At 48.5% G+C, this 20,033-nt stretch overlaps 3 protein-coding genes across 40 annotated transcripts in view; 2 read left to right on the forward strand and 1 right to left on the reverse strand.

The window, feature by feature from the left end:
- The window catches only part of LOC122384499 (nucleolar protein 58-like), an 11,616-nt gene extending 8,719 nt beyond the window's left edge, over positions 1 to 2,897 (forward strand). Inside the window, exons 5-9 of the mRNA XM_043371985.1 lie at positions 208 to 353; positions 520 to 646; positions 967 to 1,130; positions 1,384 to 1,586; positions 2,032 to 2,897. Of these exons, the coding sequence (XP_043227920.1) occupies positions 208 to 353; positions 520 to 646; positions 967 to 1,130; positions 1,384 to 1,586; positions 2,032 to 2,536 (1,145 nt within the window). The 3' untranslated portion in view covers positions 2,537 to 2,897. The remainder of the gene's footprint in view (positions 1 to 207; positions 354 to 519; positions 647 to 966; positions 1,131 to 1,383; positions 1,587 to 2,031) is intronic.
- LOC122384501 (kxDL motif-containing protein CG10681-like) lies at positions 2,888 to 6,649 on the reverse strand. Of its 5 annotated transcripts, none has more exons than XM_043371997.1 (4): positions 6,633 to 6,649; positions 5,530 to 5,765; positions 5,020 to 5,219; positions 2,888 to 4,671 (listed from the first exon to the last, which is right to left on the reverse strand). In XM_043371997.1, exons 2-4 carry the CDS (start codon positions 5,712 to 5,714, stop codon positions 4,382 to 4,384), a joined length of 675 nt encoding a protein of 224 aa, XP_043227932.1. In that variant the 5' UTR covers positions 5,715 to 5,765; positions 6,633 to 6,649; the 3' UTR covers positions 2,888 to 4,381. The 5 variants fall into 5 exon arrangements, with proteins under 5 accessions (XP_043227932.1, XP_043227930.1, XP_043227928.1 ...); XM_043371995.1 differs by lacking the exon at positions 6,633 to 6,649 and adding an exon at positions 6,013 to 6,151; XM_043371993.1 differs by lacking the exon at positions 6,633 to 6,649 and adding an exon at positions 5,861 to 5,990.
- On the forward strand, positions 5,200 to 19,036 carry LOC122384497 (transmembrane 9 superfamily member 4-like). 34 transcript variants are annotated; one of them, XM_043371951.1, is made up of 12 exons: positions 9,788 to 9,814; positions 11,186 to 11,264; positions 11,435 to 11,734; positions 12,112 to 12,280; positions 12,570 to 12,731; positions 13,489 to 13,606; positions 13,934 to 14,087; positions 14,396 to 14,912; positions 15,399 to 15,503; positions 15,988 to 16,171; positions 16,629 to 16,759; positions 17,765 to 19,036. In XM_043371951.1, exons 3-12 carry the CDS (start codon positions 11,494 to 11,496, stop codon positions 17,871 to 17,873), a joined length of 1,890 nt encoding a protein of 629 aa, XP_043227886.1. In that variant the 5' UTR covers positions 9,788 to 9,814; positions 11,186 to 11,264; positions 11,435 to 11,493; the 3' UTR covers positions 17,874 to 19,036. The 34 variants fall into 34 exon arrangements, with proteins under 34 accessions (XP_043227883.1, XP_043227904.1, XP_043227894.1 ...); XM_043371983.1 differs by having other exon boundaries at positions 9,789 to 9,829; XM_043371974.1 differs by having other exon boundaries at positions 9,797 to 9,829; positions 11,438 to 11,734.
- The last annotated feature ends 997 nt before the right edge of the window (positions 19,037 to 20,033 follow it).

Here is a 20,033-nt window from a genome sequence, read left to right on the forward strand (position 1 = left end):
AAACGTGTGAAGTAGGAGAACCTCCTAGGACATGATAAGTCTCATAAGGAGACATTTTATGATATGCCTCTTGAGAAGACATCATGGCAAACAATCCAAGTCATCTATGTTTGATTGTGCTTGGTTGCATGATTTGATTAACTGTATGGTGAACACAGCTAAGCTAGGATGACCGCTGAGCCCTCTGCTGACCTCCGCTCGCTCCAGGCGTGCGGACCAACGCGCTGGACACGGACTTCTCTGACATCCTGCCGGAGGACGTGGAGGAAGCCGTGAAGAAGGCCGCCGAGATCTCCATGGGAACCGAGATCGCCGACACGGACATCGACAACATCAAGCATCTGTGTGAACAGGTGGGGAACCGGGAACATAGCAAAGGTTTTGTGAGAACAGGTGATTGAGCGTAAATCGAGTGTTCAGGTATCGGAAGGTCTTGAAAAAAAAAAATCAAATTGCTCACTTTTCCGTCGTGAAGACCCGTATGCTTCTATTTACGTTGTATTATTTTTTTTTCGCCAGATTCTGGAGATCACCGAGTACCGAGCGCAGCTGTCAGAGTACCTGAAGAACCGTATGGCAGCGGTGGCGCCCAACCTGAGTGTCCTGGTCGGGGACATCGTCGGCGCCAGGCTCATCTCACACGCAGGTTCGAAAACCTCCGAATAGATGGTCCCTGAGGCGCTCCCACTGACTAAAGAAAAAAATCTTTGTAAATACTGGTTTGCCTTTGATGCGCTTGCAACTGTTAATGGGTGAAGTTCTGCAGTTGGCCTGTTGATAGGATTTTAACGATTCTGTTGACATGTTGATATCAACTATATTGCACGCTGATTGCAACAGGGTGAACTGCACGAACGCTACAAACTCTGAATACGGTCAATCAGCGGAATTCGATACTTTCAATGAACAGATGATTGTATATTAGATGTCCCACCGCTCACAGACTCACCTCTTTGCCACCGGCAGGCTCGCTGATGAACCTGGCCAAACACCCGGCATCCACGGTGCAGATCCTGGGAGCCGAGAAGGCGCTGTTCCGCGCGCTGAAGACCAAGCACGACACGCCCAAATACGGACTCATTTACCACGCGCAGTTTGTCACGCACGCCAGCAGCAAGCTCAAGGGCAAGGTCAGTACAAACGCGGCATGCTTGTCGCTGGAAATTACTCAGATAAGATCCGATAGGTGGCGTTAAGTTTTGGAACTATATCACACTTCACAGCGTTGGTGGACAGGTAGGGTTGGCTGACGTTTACTTTGACGGAGTCTTGTTGGTAACGCATAAGGTCGAGCTGTTATGTCAGAGTCTGATCTCGTTTACCGGTGATGTCCCCGTCCAGCGGTCTGTTCCATGCTCTGACCGGTGACCGTCCCGTCGCCAGGCTTCCCGTATGCTGGCCACCAAGGCGGCGCTGGCGTGCCGTGTCGACGCCCTCGGGGAGGAGGCGGAGGCCAGCGCACAGCTCGGCGTCGAGCACCGCGCGCGTCTCGAGGCCCGCCTACGAGCGCTCGAGGAGGGTGGCAGCATGAGAATCTCCGGCTCTGGCAAAAAGTCGGCCAAGTTCGACTCGTACCAGAACAAGAGGTGAGGCAAGGGAAGGCCGGGAAGGGTACACGGAAAGTGTTTGGAAGCGAGGATTTAGCTATTAGATAATTGTAAATGTCCTTTCGGCTCTACCGCGTTCACTTACTATTTTGCTGTAATATAAGCTTTCCACGTTAAAAATATAAGGAACCATGACGCAGTACAGATTAACTGTCGCGATTTCAGTGCGATTGAGTACGGTGGTATGCTTAAGTACATACAATAAGCAGACTTGTAGGTAGTTCACGGGCTGCCGCAACAGCATGCAATTGGCTCATTTTTTTCATTTACGTGGTATCTCCCGCCGGTATCTCCCGCCGTCCGTGATTCGTCCTGCGCCCCATCTGACGTCATCCGCCCTCCCCCCCTATCTGATGTCAGCCGTCCCCCATCTGACGTCTTTCGTCCCTCCATCTGACATCCTGTGCATCTGCCTGTCCCCCAGTGAGATCAAGCAGTACCCGGCTGCGGCAGACTCCACCATCCCCAGCTCAGTCAAACGGAAAATGGCCGACGGAGAGGAAGGCTTTCCCAAGCGTGCCAAGATCTCGGAACCCAAATCCGAGCCCGAAGGAATGGATGGTTCCTTCGTGGAGGCCTCTAGTGAGAAGAAGAAGAAAAAGAAGAAGAAGCATCAGGAGGCTGAGGAGGCCACATCGTCCGAAACTCAGGTGAAAACCGAGGACAGTGACGAAGAAGAGGCGCCCAAGAAGAAGAAAAAGAAGAAGCGTGATTCGGAGGCTGCCGATGTCTCGATGGTGAAAACTGAGGAAGACGAGCCGACTACGCCTGCTGAGGGCAAGAAGAAAAAGAAGAAGAAGTCGAAGAGCGAGTCGGCCGACGCCGAGATGGCTGATCTGGACACCACTCAGGAGGCTGCCGAGGCTACCAGCGAGAAGAAAAAGAAAAAGAAGAAGAAGGCGAAGCAGGAAGCCGAGGACGAGGACTGATTCCATTTTCAGTAGGTTGACGTGCTTTCGCCAAGTGTCTGAAACTGGTTGACTGAGTTCGGGTGAAGCTGTTTGAGCTGTTTTTGGATTCGTATATCGTGCGTCGGCGGCAGGCACACCCTGGAGTTTTGTTCCGGGAAGGCTGTGTCGCAGCCATCGGGGAATTTTAGTGCACTGCCATGGCATCGCGCGGGGTTGACTGAGAGAATCCATGCCTGAAGGGAAATACATGGTTTCTCTGCGGTGCTTGGCTCAGCAGATGCAAGGCTATAGCAGATGTGTATGACGTAGTAAGAAAGATGAGACGAGGTAATTGGATCGCATTTGGCTCCATTTCTGTAAATACACACCTGCATTAGTACTGCTTTATTGTGGTTAAAACTCACTAAGCTTGCATCCGAATTTTTACAATGTAGACTGTTGAGCATCATCGTACCCACGAGCCACCAGCCGGGTAGAATTATTACGATCGATGTCTGTCAATCTAATAACAGCTTGATGTCTGACTGACTTATATTTATTCTCGCTAGACATTAATATCAATCTGCTTTTAAATTGGCGAACATTTACAATCGGTGGAAGCCACACGTGCACTAACAGCTGATCCTGTACCCTCCACCGGAACGGAATCTGCTGGAACGGAATGAAATGGAATCTGCCGGAACGGAATGCGCGTGGAATCTGCTGCGTGCCGGCTCTTCCGTGATGACGCCTGGTCGGAGGCGGGCCTTTTCACCCGCGAGTCAATCACTCGTTTAATCATACCGAGAATATGGACAATCACTTGACACTTATGAACTAGGTGCCCTTTGCCGATTTTTATGAAAAGCTTTCATTCAGAACTAAATATTGAACTTTGTACACGATAAACATCTGGGCTGCGGATTCTGCAGCAGGTGTATTTCAGATGAGCGTAAACACGAAAAACCATGAGAAATCAAAGCAGCGGGATGTCCGCTATACACAAAGTGATACAGTATTGCACATGCACACACAAAATGAAGGTAATGATACAATACACCAGCATACTCACACAAACACGCACATTTCTTAATATAACATATCTTGTAGCTAAGCCCATGTAAGTTCGCTTAGTGATCGAAAGCACCTTTGACCTTTGAAACACAAAAAGCTACAACGTATGGAAAGACACATTTTGTGAAGGGGGCGATATAGCCTCTAAGCTGGTGCGCACTGTCACAACAAATCATCACTGTGAGGGGTCGTGCTCACGATTTTGCCAGCTCAAATACGAAACGAATAACGAGTAACAACCACCGAGTAGTCATTTTGGAGGTGCTGCGATCTGCGTTTTGATCGTTGTTACGGGTTGAACGGATAAGAATAGCATCAAATGCGAAAACAGATAAGCAATCCATTCAAATATCATTCAATCATGTCGAGAATATGGACAATCACTTGGCACTTGCGGACTAGGTTTGCCCTTTGCTGACCCTTTGCTGATTGAATGCAACAGCAAGAAGTTCAGTGAATCATAAAATACGGTATTTAATAACGAAAGGTGGACTACATAGTACGCACTATGCCGTTAGTTAGTTGACCACGAACATGAAAAAAGCGCAAGTTTTCGCAAAACAAAGTACTTGTCAACAGACGTCGCAAATGTCCCTCTTTTGACTCGGGACCACACAGGTGATATGTTCGTAACAAGTCGCGGAAAGCAGTTCAGGACCACATGACATCTGCTCGAGTGCTATGTGAAAAACACCGTAAGCTATTCAATACCCATCCTTACAAGCAACATTACATACATTACCCACATAACCAATCCTTCACAAGGACGACTCTGTGCACATGGCCCGCCCCTCCGGTTCCGTTACCGAGTTACGAGTTTGTCGATGACACACTGGCTTCCTCCTCTGCCTCGCTATCCGACGAGCTGTGGGGCGGCGGCTCGGACACCTGCACCGGTCGCTCCCCGGCCCCGCCACTGCTGCTGCTCTGAGCCACAGAGGCGTGGCACGAGTGACGCTTCAGCTGCTGCTGTGCGCGCGACTGGCGGCCGGGCCGCTCCCTCCGCCGCACACCGCCCGTGGCGCCGTCCGCGCCTCCGTCCGCCGCCGCCGCTGCGGGCTCCTCCTCCTCCTCCGCTAGTGCGGTCCGGTTCGCCGCCTCTGCGGACAGGCCACTACGATCAGCGGGGACAGACTGAACCCAAAGGTACATGAATCTCGCTAGAAACTTGATGGCACAATGTTAATAATGGCATCCATAACCAAAAATTGTTTGAAATAGACATGTTAAGTTGCATACAGGAATGTAATTTGTGAATGTACGGAAACTGGTCACAATGACAAAAGTTGAGAAATAACCAGCAAAGGTGGCATAACACTTAGTTGGGTTAAAGGTCCTCAGATGCTACAATTAATAGGTAGTGTCCCAGTAAAGTAAACTTTTCTGACACACTCCAAGATAAATATGTAAAATAAATCATTGTTGTGAGGTTAATGCCCTTTATTTACCTGCAAACTGTTTTGGATACTGATTGGTAAGCTTGGTTTTCAGCTTCCTGATTCGTTCAAACACCTGGCTTAGATCTTTCTTCATTTCAGTCAGCATCTGCACATGTCTCTTGAAGTCAACTGTGGTGTTCTGAAGCCGCTGAGCTGACAAGGCGTTACAATTGGTGAGCATGGCGTTTGTCTTCTCGAACCGCTGCAGCCTGATGGAGGGAAAGGTTAGGTAAGAATAGCATGGTCAATTACTGTAACTGTCATAAAACTTCATCAATGCCACACTTTTGTTTGCAAAGTAAACGTTAGCTAATGTTATATTCCATATTAATATTCATTACAATACAGAACAGAGACATTCCAGAAACAAACCAGACAAATGCATATGGAATGAACAGTAAAGAAATCAAAGATCAGCCATAGCACCTTGAGCTACTCATGAGTACAAACATTAAATCCCCAATTCTTTGATCTCCAAGGCCTTGTGCCTCAATACCTCAACCTACTGCTGTTACTCACATGACTTTCTGTGCACGGATGATGGCCTCTGTGTCCTCCGTGCTCACCGTGCCAGCCAGACCTTGGATGAACACCTCCGGTGCAGTGTAGTTCTGGAAACACTCATACCCATAGCAGCTGGATGTGAGCATCTCACTGGCAGGCTCTGCCTCTGTTTGCTCTGGCACATTCAGAGAGTCAGCCATTCTCAGAGGATGTTGGCTCCAGAGTCCAGTGCGTGATGATCTGGGGCAAATCTGGGGAAAGAGGAAAGGACAGATGGTAATTAATTCAACTATCGCATTCGCAGTTAAAGTTATTGGAAAACTTTGCAATAGCTATTCATGTTTACCGTTTATTACACTCACGAATCACGATTATATGATTTCGTTATAGACGTTATAGACCCTGGATTTTGCTTTTTGGGCAATATATATATATAATCTGTTCATAAGTCATCATGACAGTCAGTTTATCAGAGAAATTCAACCAATGAATTTTTACAATCTTATTGGGTTCCGCTCAACCAGGCGCTGATTCGCTAAAATTCTGCAGTTCTTGAGGACATTGACCAATCAAAAACTCAATACAGGAAGCCGATGATCAACTAAATGCCTTATATGTAACAAACGGGGCATTCCACGTCAAATCAAACACCGAAATCCGTCATCCCCTTCGATTTTTCTGAAAATTTGTAGGCAGATTGGGCATGGTTCAAAACTGAGTTACGTATAATATTTTCGAAATTTGATAACGTATCGCCGAGATATAGGTCATCGAATATAGCCAAAAATGCCAGACATCATTTTTTTAAATGCTTATAACTCTGGTTCCTTTTCTGGTATCAAAATGATATTAACAGGGTCTTGTAGGCATTTGATAAGGCTTTGATTTTTAATTATAAAATTAAATTGAAGTGACCTTGAAATGCATTTGACCTTGAATTAAAACAGAAAAATTTTAATAGCAAAAAACACGCCACCTTCGATTTGAGTAATTTTTACATATTATGTCCGTCATAATGTTCCTAACCATCTGTGAAAAAATTGGAGTGGGCCATTCATAACTTTCGCGGCAAACGCCGTTTTCATGCATCAACATCACGGGTGGGACTAAATGCTTACTTCGAAATCTAAGCTGCGTTGCGGCATTGGCGGTTATGTGCGGCGTGAATGCCGCATGATTAGTAAGCGGCGACCACTAAATTAAAGACTCAAACGCTCCGACCGGTTCTCAATGAATAACACTGCATACCAAAAATGCCAACCGCTCTCGTCATAAGATATTTAGCTTTAAATAACTAGGTTACCTACATCATCATTTTGAACCAAATTAATACTTTCAACTTAACTCACTCATTCCTTCCTTTCCTTTGTTGTCTCCAAACAGTCTTTCGATTGTCTGGAAATCGTATGCTAAATCCCGTACCTGTATGCGACTGGTGCATATAAAGGCCGATAAAAGAATTTGAATAGGCTCTGGCATGCGATTTCCTGGCTACCCAAAAAAGTCTGTTTCAGTCTTGCTATCAAAACATGACCTCGCCCGCACAGGCGGGCGAGGTCATGTTGATGCAACCCCCCTAAGGTTTTTCGCGAATAACTCGCTTAAAAAGCGGCTGATCGCGACGAAACTTTCAGTACCCTCGCATTGATTAATTTAACACCCATCCTGAAAATTTCATGACCCTGACCCAAATGACCTTTGACCTGTGACCTACTTTTCGAGACCATGTTTGGCCGGAACCGCGATTCAGCGTATGTCGGCTCGCATTAGCAGCGCGTTTGCAGTCTTTTCGTGGTTTCAAGCGTTCAAACATGTGATATGATGTTGCCCCCATGCATTAGGGTGGGTGTCAAGGTCACCTGAAGGTCAGGTCAGGTCATTGACCTTTGGTGACCTCGGTTCACTTTTTCGAGTTTGACATGTTTCTAGGTCAGTTTTTTTTCGAGCTGAATTCGAATTAAGCAGCCACATGAACGTTTACAAAGTAGTTTTGGTGCCTTCGTAACATGTTACGAGGCTGTCAGAGGCGGTTGACACCTACTACAAATACCTGGCAGAACCTCTACTGGTTGACCTGACCTGACCTAACCCGACCTGGCCTAAATGAATGAAGACATCATCTGTGATCAAAACTAGCATGATATTCGTGATCAGCACCCCGAAAAACCCCATAGCAGCCACACTACGACGTTCTAACAGGTCCCAATTTTCCCGCCTTTTGGGAAATTGACCTGACCTGGAAGGTCAACCGATGACCTAGGACCTTAAAATTGGGTATCATCGGCTTTCTCTCGTCACGGGCAACACGCTCGTTTTTTTTCCGCGAAGCTCTAGCTTGATCAGGAGCGAAACGGCAAGGGGTTATACCTTATACGTTCGCGGCTGAGTATTAATTTGGTTCAAAACAATGATGTACATAAGTTAGTTATTTAAATCTAAATATCCTATGACGAGAGCGATGGACATTTTTGGTATGCAGTGTTATCCATTGAAAACAGGTCATAGCTAATGAGTTTTTAATTTAGTGGTCGCCGCTTACTAATCATGCGGCATACACGCCGCACATAACCGCCAATGCCGCAACGCAGCTTAGATTTCGAAGTAAGCATTTAGTCTCACCCAACATCACGCAACCGCGCGTGACCTTGAGAGACAGAGTCAAGACATGCTTGCTTGTGTACACTTTCTGAAATGAATGATTGCTGATTAGTGATATCCCAAACTCTGCGAGAATGGAAATGCATAGTCATCGTAGTCAAGCATTCACGTTCCATTGTAAAAGTGTCTCAGGCAAACGGTATTTTGCGGTGAATTTTGAGCCGTGTGGAAATGCATCATGACATAAATTCAACGAAAACATTATCACGCAACGATATCTTCACGTCTTTTGATCTTCACTATACGAAAGAACATACATTTTTGAGTATGTATGGGGAATTTCTAGTTAATCCGATAATAAATATGGCAGTTAGAGTCCTGCTAAGAGTAACATGTCGCCGGCTGAGGCGGGATCGGCCGACGCGGGAAACGCAGCAGTCACAATTTTGTGTTTACACGTTCATATTTCAATTGTTTACCAAACTATTTTCAGAATTCTTTCACCATAAGATTGCTTGTACATTTCTTAGTCTTCTCACAAAATTTGTCGCGAATCGAACGTAATCAGCGGTAAGGAGCGCGATGTAAAGACGGAACCGTTCCGTTCCGTCCCGGCACAGTCTACAATTCAGGCGGCGCGTAGCGGTCGGCGCCGGCTGCCGAGTCGCCGCGTCGCCGCGGCGACAGGATGTTCACTTTACACCGCTATTACTAGAACAGTTGTGAACCGATTTTCTTATTGCTTGCACGATGAGATGTGCAATTCAATTCTGGACAGGTAGCCATAAGTAATTTCGCATCAATATTATGAGATATTGGCGAAAAACAGGAGGGATGGGGCGAAATTCACTCTTCCCCCTCCACTGCGCGTGCTAACATACGTTTGCATATGTGCCATTTTCCTCAAAACTTATGAATGGCCCACTCTAATTTTTTCACAGGTTGTTAAGAATATGGTAGGCAATAAAATATATGAAAATGAGCCAAATCGAAGGTGGCGTGTTTTTTGCTATTTCAATTTTTGTGCTTAAGAACAGAGTTAAGCAAATTTCAAGGTCATATATTTAAGTCGATGCAATTCTAAACAAATGCTTAAGAAATTACCTAAACAGTAAGGTTTATTTCATTCAAATCAAACAAGTACAACCAAAGTTATGGTCGTTCAAAAATATAAAGATGCAACATTTTGTAAAAATTTGATGCCCTATATTTAGAAGACCTGTGGTTAGAATGTGCAAAAAACATCAATGTAATGTCCGGGGCGACACAGGAACTCGCTCACAAATTTATAATGAAATCGCTGATGGTAAGGTGCAAAACAGCCGATTTTTGTTCGATTTGACGTGGAATGCCCCAAACGCTTCATATTTGTATTATTCCTGCGGTTTGTTGTCAATTTATGAGTTAAAAGTTCTTGATAGCTCCCCCTAGTTCTTCACGCTGGGACGTTGAACCGAGAACCACATGAGATTAATTACTGTAAATTTCCCTCAACCCTTCAAAAATTGAACAAATTCATCAAACAAAATGTGAAGTGAGTATATTTGAATTGAAATTTCTCAAAATAAAACATAAACTGTACTCATGATCTTCAATTATTTCGTCATTTCCTGATAGTTCGGTAAATGACCACTAGGTTTGCTAAAAGCATATCTGGATCCGGCGCTGGCGTTTTTAGCGTTAGGTGTATCGGCGAAAACACGTAGCAAATTTATTTGTATGCGTTATACTTATGCATGTAAAATTGTAAATGTTGTTCGGTGGTGTGTAATTAATTATCCTGCCATACTTAAAGATCACCGCCACTTTGATAGATCAAGATAGACTTATGGAAACAACCACAGTGTATACACATAGAAATAACGTTTCGTTGGCTGGCATCATTTTGATTTGGATTTGAAACTATCTTAATTTTCTGATAATGATTCATCATTTGATGCATGCATGTCTGATAATGATACATGACATGCTCTAATGCTGAGGGCTGTTCACAGGCCCTGTGTGCGGTCGGACAGCACACAGCCTCCAAGCTCCGCCCACTGGGTCCCTACGTCAGCCTTCCGTCACCGCACACAGCGACCGCTGTGGCCGGTCGGGACTGGCCACAGGCGGACCGTCCACCGCACGCAGCCATGACATCAGAACCGCCTACCCATCCCCGACCCCCACGCCTGCTCTACGCGCCGCACACACCGCACGCAGCAGTGTGCGCCGTGTGGTGCCCTGCCCGTGAACACCCCTCTGGTACCTACCTACATTCTGTCTGCTGTCGCCTGTCCTTGGTCTGTAGGTGGAACTATGGTCAAGTGTCCTGTGTCCTCAAATATGGGAACGCTCCCAAGCCACTATCATATGCTTTAACAGCCCTGTTTTAGGGCAATCCTCTGTCAAATGCTTCCAAGAATTGTCACTATGTTTCTATGAAAAATGAGCCCCAATACTTAGGGCTGTTCGGCTGCGCAGCCAAAATGAAATGTGCTGCAGCACGCACTCGCAGTGAGGACTACATCGCCTGTTAGTCCCGCCCACACCACTGCGTCACCGCCTGTGTGACGTCACCTACTGAAGCATTTTTCGTTTTCCTGCAGCCGGAAATTTGGTGCTGCAGTAGGCGAAAGTGGCGTGGTTAAAGTTTACCGTCCAATATTTCTTATTGTGTAAGTGGTTTGTATGCTGTTTTTTTTTTGGTATCATTATCACTCTTTTTGGTGACACATTGCTTTTAACCACATTTGAACACAATTTAACTGTTATTCGAGCGACAATCACCAGTCCACCTGCGCAACGGTTCGCCACGTTTGAAATAGGCTGCAGCGACGGTCGTCCGCGGTGTGCCGGCTGAGAGTGGGCAGAGGCAGAGCCAGGCGGTTGACGTCACCCAAGCATGACGCACACAGCACAGATCTATGCTGCAGGGACCAGAACAGCCCTCTTGGTAGCAGATGGTAGTGGCCTGCTGTTAAACGGGGCTTTGTAGTCAATTCATAGTGCATACCTATGCTTTGGACCATAGACTTGATCTGTAAACATAATTTCTGTGCTCTGATATATAACCTGTATGTTCCATTTTCAGGTTTTTAACTGTCCTCGCCTGACATTGCAAAATCTGAAGCAAGCTGTTTCCCATTGGTTCAGCTGGAATCTGGGTTGAGGTGATAAGTATAAATCGTTGCCCTGATTGTCAAAGTTCAGGGGTGTTTCAGTATCACTGAGCGGTTTTCTGCTCAGATATCTCCCATTGCGGCTGCTGTGTACCTCTGGTCCCGGGTGCCGCCCACGGCTGCCACTGCAGCAGTGCCTGTATAGACCATATTCCACCCAGCAGCCCAGCGGAGCGGCGCCCGGGCCCCTCCGCCACACACCCCGGTCCGAGTGGCGACCATGGAGCAGCGGCGGCGGCTCCGCGGGCTGCTGTCCCTGCTGGTCGCTCTACTAGTGTCCGCACCAGCCGGCGCCTTCTACGTGCCGGGCGTGGCTCCGGTAGAGTTCGAGGCCGGCAGCCCGATCAAGGTGCAGGCCATCAAGCTGACCAGCACCCACACCCAGTTGCCGTATGACTACTACAGTCTGCCGCTCTGCCGGCCCAAGAACGGCACGCTCGTCTACAAGTCCGAGAACCTGGGTGAGTTGCCCTGCTGTGATGTAGACGTGGGCAGTCACTTTTCTACAAAGCCCATTTGGCAATTATGCCTAGGTCATAAATGGTCCAATCAGTGTAAAATAGGTAACAAATGACTTATGTATCTGCTAGATCCAAGAAATCATGAGGATCATTACGAGAGATCACTTTGCTTTCTTTCGTAATTGAATGGTCGGGAAACTCCGTTTTGACAAGAAAAGAAATTAAGAAACCGTAATATATTTGCCTGGTATGCCAGGTATATCCTCACCTCACAGGTGGCATTTGTCTTCCATCCATCCGGTGTGCTGTAATACGACAGCCATTGCTGTTTCCCCCACTGCCTCGGCCCTCACCCCGTCCCCGCGACCGCCGCGCAGGTGAAGTGCTGCGCGGAGACCGGATCGTGAACACGCCGTACGAGGTGCACATGAAGAAGGACGTGGCCTGTCAGGTGCTATGCAACTCGTTCGACAACCCCATGTCGTGGACCAAGGAGGATACGAACGAGGTCATCAGTCGCATCCAGCACGAGTACACGGTCCACCTGTGAGTGAGGGTATTGTCAGAGTTGGGTGTGGAGGGGAGGTGATTTGATGTTAGAGTGGGCTACAGCAGAGCTGGTTTGACTTTGCTGTTGTAAGAGTGAATGTGTAAATGGCTTTAGCAGAGTTCATAAGATTTTATTCAGAGGACATCTGTACTGCATTGTTCTGAGTTACCTTTCATTACCGCTGCCAGGTCCTCTACTATCTGTTTGCTACCCATGTTCTGGCAACTGACATCTCTCGTTGCTCAAACGCCACCACTGACCCCTGCCCACTCTACTCCCTTCCAGGCTGGTGGACAACCTGCCGTGCGCGACGCGTTTCCAGCTGGTGGACTCTGATGACGAGCAGCTGGATCGCGGCTACCGACTGGGCTCGACCAGCGAGAACGGCGACGAGACCTACATCAACAACCACCTGCGCCTGGTGCTCTACTACCATACAGAGGATAAGTGAGTGGACCGCTGGGGAAGGGTTTCTAGCAATGTTCCTGAGTGAGCTGTGAACTGTTATTGAGCTATCGGATGCATGACAAAAAAAAAAAAGGAGGCGGTATTTGCCACACATTCTTCTGTGAGTATATGATGAGAAACTATGGTCTTGTGCAGCTAGCGATCTCCAGTACGATAGTTAGTTTCTCATTTTGATGATGGGATGATGGGATACGGAAATGAACAAGTGAACTGAATAGTGGCCCGCCATTTTTCGATGTGCTGATTTTTTAGACTGCTGTTGGGTTATCGTGGCAATGCGAGAGTGCGGTGAGACTAGCTCGTTTTGAGAAATTCTATGATTCATCCAGCGGGGAATCGGTGATTCATCCGCGACCGGCGTGATGTGTGGAGATCGATAACTTGGGACTGGCTCTCTCGTTATCGTATCTCACCTCTTCAGCTCCCCTTAGTGAGACCCATTGCTAGTTCGTGATGCTGCCTCTCCTTTAATTTCCCGAGCCCACTACACCTTTGTCCCCAGGCTCACGCTTTACAGGGCTTTGTTTAGGCTCATCTCGGCCAATTGCACCCTACCCTATTTTGTTCCAGTCTCGCCTTCCATTAGGTTCCTCTCATTTAAAGCTTGCCACTCTTGTCGACTACACGTCCCGCCCGATTCTCTGATAGTCCCCAGCCCCACCGTTCCATGTCGTTCCATTTCAGTTTCCACTACTTTCGATCGTAACTATTTGGCTCACTGTCTGCCCCTCCACAGTCTCTCGTTCCGCGTGGTTCGGTTCGAAGTGGAGACCCGCTCGGTAGACCAGGCCGAACAGACTCCCGGCGGCTGCTCCATCCCCAAGGAGGCCAAGAAGAAACAGCTCATTAAGGACGTACGTATTGGCAACGTTGGGTTCACGTTTTACCACGGAGCCTTGCTAATCTTGTCAACTTTCTAATGCTTGTCAATGTAATTGAGATATTATGCCGATGTAAAGGGTTTGCACTTTGCAGTATCAATCATGGATATCAACTCATTTGAAAAGAGAATATCAATTAGATTACATAACTCTGATTTTCAATGTTCTGAATTCTTACTGAGCTACTGTCTTTTGACCGTGTTAGCTGATATCGTCACCACTTTGCCGTAATTTACTCCCCCATTCCGTAATTGACCACACTTGCTCTGACTGTCCCACTGTGCGCCCCTGTGTCCGCAGACGGAGACGAGGCTGCTGTTTACGTACAGCGTGGAGTGGCGGCAGTCCTCTGTGCGCTGGGCGTCTCGCTGGGACGTCTACCTGGCCATGTCGGACGTGCAGATCCACTGGTTCAGCATCGTCAACTCAGTGGTGGTCGTCCTGTTCCTCTCTGGTGAGTCACGAGGGGTGGGGCTCAGTGGTGCTTTTGTAGGGAAGGGTGGGTACTGGGCAGGCCAGTCTATCAGTGATAGTAGTGATACTGGTCAGATTTAAGGTGTTTGATTGATCTTTTTAGTTTTTACTTTCTTTTCCATTTTCCTCAAAATGTTTGTAATCTCCGTAACAATGATCATTATGATCAATCATGCACGATGGAAACGAAATCAAGATATAACAGTGAAACGCCAGTAAAAGCCTACAAAAGCTCGTTACGTAGTTGTTGATGCCTTACAGTTTACATAGGTACCTCTCTTCTCTCAGGTATCCTCACGATGATCATCATCCGAACGCTGCGTCGCGACATCGCCAAGTACAACCAGGACGACAGTCTGGAGGAAGCCATGGAGGAGACCGGCTGGAAGCTGGTGCACGGAGACGTCTTCCGGCCCCCGCAGCGTGCCAAACTGTTCTGCGCGCTGGTCGGCAGCGGCGTACAAATCTACCTTATGGCTCTGGTCACCATCTTCTTCGCTACGCTCGGCATGCTCTCGCCGTCATCGCGTGGGTCTCTGATGACGGCTGCCATCACGCTGTACAACTTCATGGGCGTGCTGGGCGGCTACTTCTCCGGCAGGCTGTACAAGACGATGAAGGGCAAGATGTGGAAGTCGACGGCGCTGTGGACCGGGGTGCTGTACCCGCTGGTGGTCTCGTCCATCGTGGTCTTCCTCAACTTCTTCGTGTGGGGGAAGCGGTCGTCGGGCGCCATCCCGTTTACATCGATGCTCTCTGTCCTGGCCATGTGGTTCGGCATCTCGGTGCCGCTTGTCCTGCTCGGGTGAGTCGGGGTCGTCGACGAGAGTAAAGGGGCAGAGGAATTCCAGGGTGGGATGGGTCGTGTACTGAGCTGAGTGAGCAAGGCTATTTAAAATGGGTTGTTAAATATGAGCGATTTAATTTATTTATTTATTTGTATTTTATGAATCGATAAAAAGTAGGTGATTTGCTATTTGGTGATTTGTTATCGGTCGGAATGTAAAAACTGAAACGGAAATGATGATCTTTTTGTGTTGCGGACGTCCATCTCCCTATTCCTTTCCTGTGGCTTCTGTTTCTCTACATATTCTGTGTCGGTCCGCACACGATTTCCGTACGGACCGGATGCGTTCATAGGGTTCTGTGTTAAATTCCGTACGGACCGCAAGCATTCCGCACAGTGAACGGCGGCCTTTACTGTTACAGCTACGCGACATTCTGATACTGCACTGAATGTCGTGAACTTCGTTAGTTTCTTACCACGCCGCTTGTGTCTGTCCGTTTCCAGTTCGTACGTGGGCTTCCGTAAGCCGCCGTACGAGCATCCGGTGCGCACCAACCAGATTCCTCGCCAGGTGCCCGAACAGGCCTGGTACCTGCACCCCATCTTCTGGTGAGTGACGACGCCGGGCCGGCTATATAAAACACCCGTGCTTCTCAGTCTGTGACTATCCCGCCGTCTTACCGCGCCGACGGCCTAGGACTGTGTCAGGCAGACGTCAGTTAGATTGGCGCGGGCTGTCGGGGATGCGTGGGTTTGGTGGATGTCGGTGTAGTCATGAGTCTGAGAAGGGCATCCTAATGTCGATGTCGTATCACCATGACCTGTACGAGATCTACCGCAGATAAACCACATGGCTGCTCGTGTGCCTTCTTCTGGGAGCGAAATGGCGCGTTGTAACAGGTGCTACGGTACTGGGTGACCGAAGCTGATGCATAGTTATAGCTGTAGATGCATAAATATGCTCCTGTGCGATGCTTGGTGCACAAAAAGAGCATTCCGGACTACTTAGGTTCAGTTCAGATGCGTCCAATATCTATCAGACTGATTTCTGTCCGTCAGCAGCTGACCGCGCTCCCCCCGTGTTCCCCCACAGCTCGCTGCTGGCGGGTGTGCTGCCGTTCGGAGCCATGTTCATCGAGCTCTTCTTCATCTTCTCCGCCATCTGGGAGAACCAGTTCTACTACATGTTCGGCTTCCTGTTCCTGGTCTACATCATCCTGACCATCAGCTGCAGTCAGATCAGTATCGTGCTCGCCTACTTCCAGCTCTGCGGAGAGGTGTGTGGCGGGCAGGATGGGTGGGCGGCGCTGATGGGACGCGTTTGAAGCTGAATTGCCCTACCAGGATGACGGGGTTTTGGTTACGTTATTGTGACAGTAACTGGTACTCCTAAGTTCGGCGGTAGTGACATCTGTTAATTGTGATCTGGTTTTATTTTCGTGGTTGCAGAAAGACACTTTAAAGCTCAAATTGGGAAGTGTCACACATAATATCGTTTCTGTACTTCACTGGGACAAGAATGAATAGAATAGTATCGCGTTTGCTGTTTTGCCTTAAGCAGGTCTTAGATTTAGCTGGCTTTGCTAAAGTTTCTGATTGCCTTATCGGTGAAGCGATTTTGTCGCCGTCTGGCCACTGCCATCTGCACGCATGCTCTATTTCCCGACATTATTTTCTGATCGGGGTGTGCGGAGCGATGTGCCTGACCTCTACGATGTTCTCCCCCGGTACCAGGACTACCACTGGTGGTGGCGCAGCTTCGTCGTCTCGGGCGGCTCGGCCATCTACGTCGGCGCCTACTCGTTCTTCTACTTCTTCACCAAGCTGGAAATCGACGAGTTTGTGCCCACACTGCTCTACTTTGGGTGAGTACCTCGGCGACAGTCTGTGTGTGCTGTGAGAGGCGGGATGGCATGAAAGCGGCTTATGGTGGAAGTAAAATGAAACCTCCACCCCAACATACGTCTACCAATCATGCGCAAAGAACTAAACGGCCTAGATGTTCCGCTTGATGTTGGCTTGTTTCGATGTTTTGTTAATCCCTGCTCGTTGATTTTGTGCTGATTTGATTTGGTGGTTTGCACGCTTCGGTGGTGGAAGTGACCCGTGACCTATCACCTAACCTAACCGAAGCACATATCTAACATATCATGCACAAAAGAAGTATGCCATAAGTATCCTTCTGCTTGGTAATGGCATGGATGAGATGAGTGTTATCTCATCCATGGTAATGGTTTACTTCTGTGTTTTATTAAGTTCCCTCTTGTTTATTTTATGGCGATTTTGTATTTGCTTTGCACGTTTTGGCGGAGGAGGAGCTTGGGTATTGTGTTGCTTTCTGCTTTTGTTCCTATATTTGGTGCAAGTTTCGGCATTTAACGCTACCGCGAAGGGCGTTTGCCAGCATGGGTCGTCTACTAGTCTGAGGTGAGTTGGCCTATCCCTGTCCCTATTTTATTATTAGGTTATATAGCCTTTTTTATGCTACCCAATGCACCTGTATTTATCGGTTTGCAAAGGTGGTATTTATCGGTATGCAAAGGCTTGTGGGTTCCTATTGCACAACGTGTGTCGCATGTTACTTTATGCCAGGAGAAATAAATATGCCATGTGCAAAGTTGGGCTCCATTAGAGGTGTGTCCGGTTGGGTTGTGTTTCACTTTGTTGGAAATATCCAACTACGTTGTACATCCGCTTGCGTAGTGCTGAAGTTATTGACTAACTTTTGCTGCTTTTCGTGCACGACAGCATTGGACAACATACTTTTTTGCAGGAATTTGTTCCTAAAAACGTGTTTGCTTAAATGCAGTTTTCAAATGCTGCTAAATGTTGTGGAATGTAGACGCTGACCTTATTTCCCTTTCCTTCAGCTACACGGCGATCATTGTGATCACGTTCTGGCTGCTGACGGGCACTATCGGATTCTGGGCCGCCTACACGTTCATCAAGAAGATCTACGGCGCCGTCAAGATCGACTAAGTGCGCCGAGTAGTGGCTTTACTGGCCCTCTGAAACGTCAGAGCAGGCATTGACAGAACCAGTAGCGGGCTCAGACCTACCTGAGCTCACTGAAGCTACTGAGAACTTGAGCTGCACTGAAAGAAAGGCAGAGGAATGAGAATGTCTGCACATGTCGAGGGCTGCGGATGGTGTGAAGGCCCGTGTCTTGGTGTGTCTCAAAACGTGAGTGTATTGTGGCTCCCATGGACGAACTGTCACGTGCATCGCCTCGCGCTCAGAGGCTGCACGGCCGTTGCTAAGGAGCGATTCTATCTCCCTGAGATGGATTTGGCTCCGGCCCCGCGCTGGGGATGGCCGACTAACCCCGACCTCGGTGGGTCCGCCAGGCGGTCACGACCCGGCCGAGTGACCGATCGGGTCTGAGCCGGTCTGTCACCACCGAGACCTACGGTCCCACGTCACCAACACCGTGACGTTTTGAGTCATCGTGACGGCGTGCGTCATCGGCCGGCGCCCGTGCCAGCGATGGCATGCAGTCGAGCCGAACCGGAGCGGGGTTAATGCGGCGGCGACCGGCCGAGATGGGGTGGCAGCCGCTCCTCCCGTGCAGATGGCGCTAGCTGTCCTATCGGGAAGCCAGCGAGGCTAGAGACGCGTTATAACCGACTGTGGTGACGGGTGGGGCGTGCGGCGTGATCACAGAGTGCCACGGGAGACGTACTGTGGCCTAATGCCACGGAGATGTGAGCGAGAGAACGGCGACCTTTTCTGGCGTGTGTCCGCGCAACTAAATCGTAATCGTTTATATCCTCTAAGGTTTGCGTCCGACGTGTGTGTGAGGCTCGTCGGGTGAAATGGGAAGCCCGACTGGCACAGGCTAGGGCACAATGAGTCTTATCGTTGTTACTGATTATGTTTCACCGTGATTGTTTTGCGTTTGGAAGACACGGGCCGTGGTCTATGGGGTGCACGGGGACCAGAGGTCCATATTCCATCCTTGTTTCGCGCCCCGTTTTATGGATGAGCCTAATTAAGTGCGTGTGTGTCCATTGGTCGCTGTTTCGGTTTCACGGTGCCGTTTCACTCTTGGTTTGTCCATGTGCGCTTGCCCACGGGGTTATTTAAGTGACTGAGAAAACGGCTTTGACATGTTATTGGCTCGGAATAAATTAGCTCGTGAAGACGTGTTTTGAACGGAAGTCTCCGTGATGTGAATGATTGGCTTTATCACAAACTGGGATAATGTGGATTTGGTATCCTTCTCGGCTTTTTATGAAGAAAAGATGAGACAACCGGCAACCCGGAGTCCCTATTGAACTGTGGAGCTCTGGGCCAGCCCGACATGCTCAGATAAATGTGACTTTGGGCTTCGTCAATCCCGTATTCATAACACCAGTAAAACGCCTTTTGGGCGAAGAACGAGCGAGCGAGATAGTGAGCCCTGCACGTGCGGAAGAGCGAGAGGGTACTTCCAACGGACTTGTGCAAAGCACCCTTTTAACCGGTCGCTAGCAGTGTGCCAAATTTGAACGCAATCGGCCCAGCCGTTCCTGAGATCTGGAAACGGAATTTTGCACGTGCGCACGTGCAAACGGGGTCCAAACTGACTTCCGCACGGCACCCTACTAACCGGTCCCCAACCGTGTGCCAAATTTGAGCGCAATCGGCCCAGCCGTTCTCGAGATCTGGAAACGCCCCCTGCACGTGCGCACGTGCAGTAGCACCCCAACCGCAACACATGGAAATGCATTGCCTGGTGGGTGCCTACCTGTATGCCAAGTTTCAACGAAATCGCCCCAGTAATTACCGAGTTATTGAAATGGGAACAAATTTGGCACCTCTTCTTTTTGCATTTTGCACGTGCAGTGGGGGTCACTCACATAGATCAAGAGTATCCGACCTTTGGTAGAAGGGATGCAGCTACCCTACAAAAATTACCGCAAGACAATCGCCCAAGCGGCTGCTGAGATATGAGCCTCTCAAAATCACTACTTTTGCAAAACAGCTTGAACACCCTTGGCTTTTCACGTGGCACGTGCCACGACGGTCACTGAGATGTATCCAAAGTAGTCAATTACGGGGTAGAAGGGATGGGGCTACCCAACAAAAAAGACCGCAGGCCAATCGGTCCAGCGGTTGCTGAGATATAAGCCTCTCAAAAGCGTTACAGGCCGGGCC

This window comes from Amphibalanus amphitrite, unplaced genomic scaffold (assembly GCF_019059575.1).
Source record: "Amphibalanus amphitrite isolate SeventyFive unplaced genomic scaffold, NRLGWU_Aamphi_draft 000192F_arrow, whole genome shotgun sequence".
Taxonomy (NCBI): domain Eukaryota; kingdom Metazoa; phylum Arthropoda; class Thecostraca; order Balanomorpha; family Balanidae; genus Amphibalanus; species Amphibalanus amphitrite.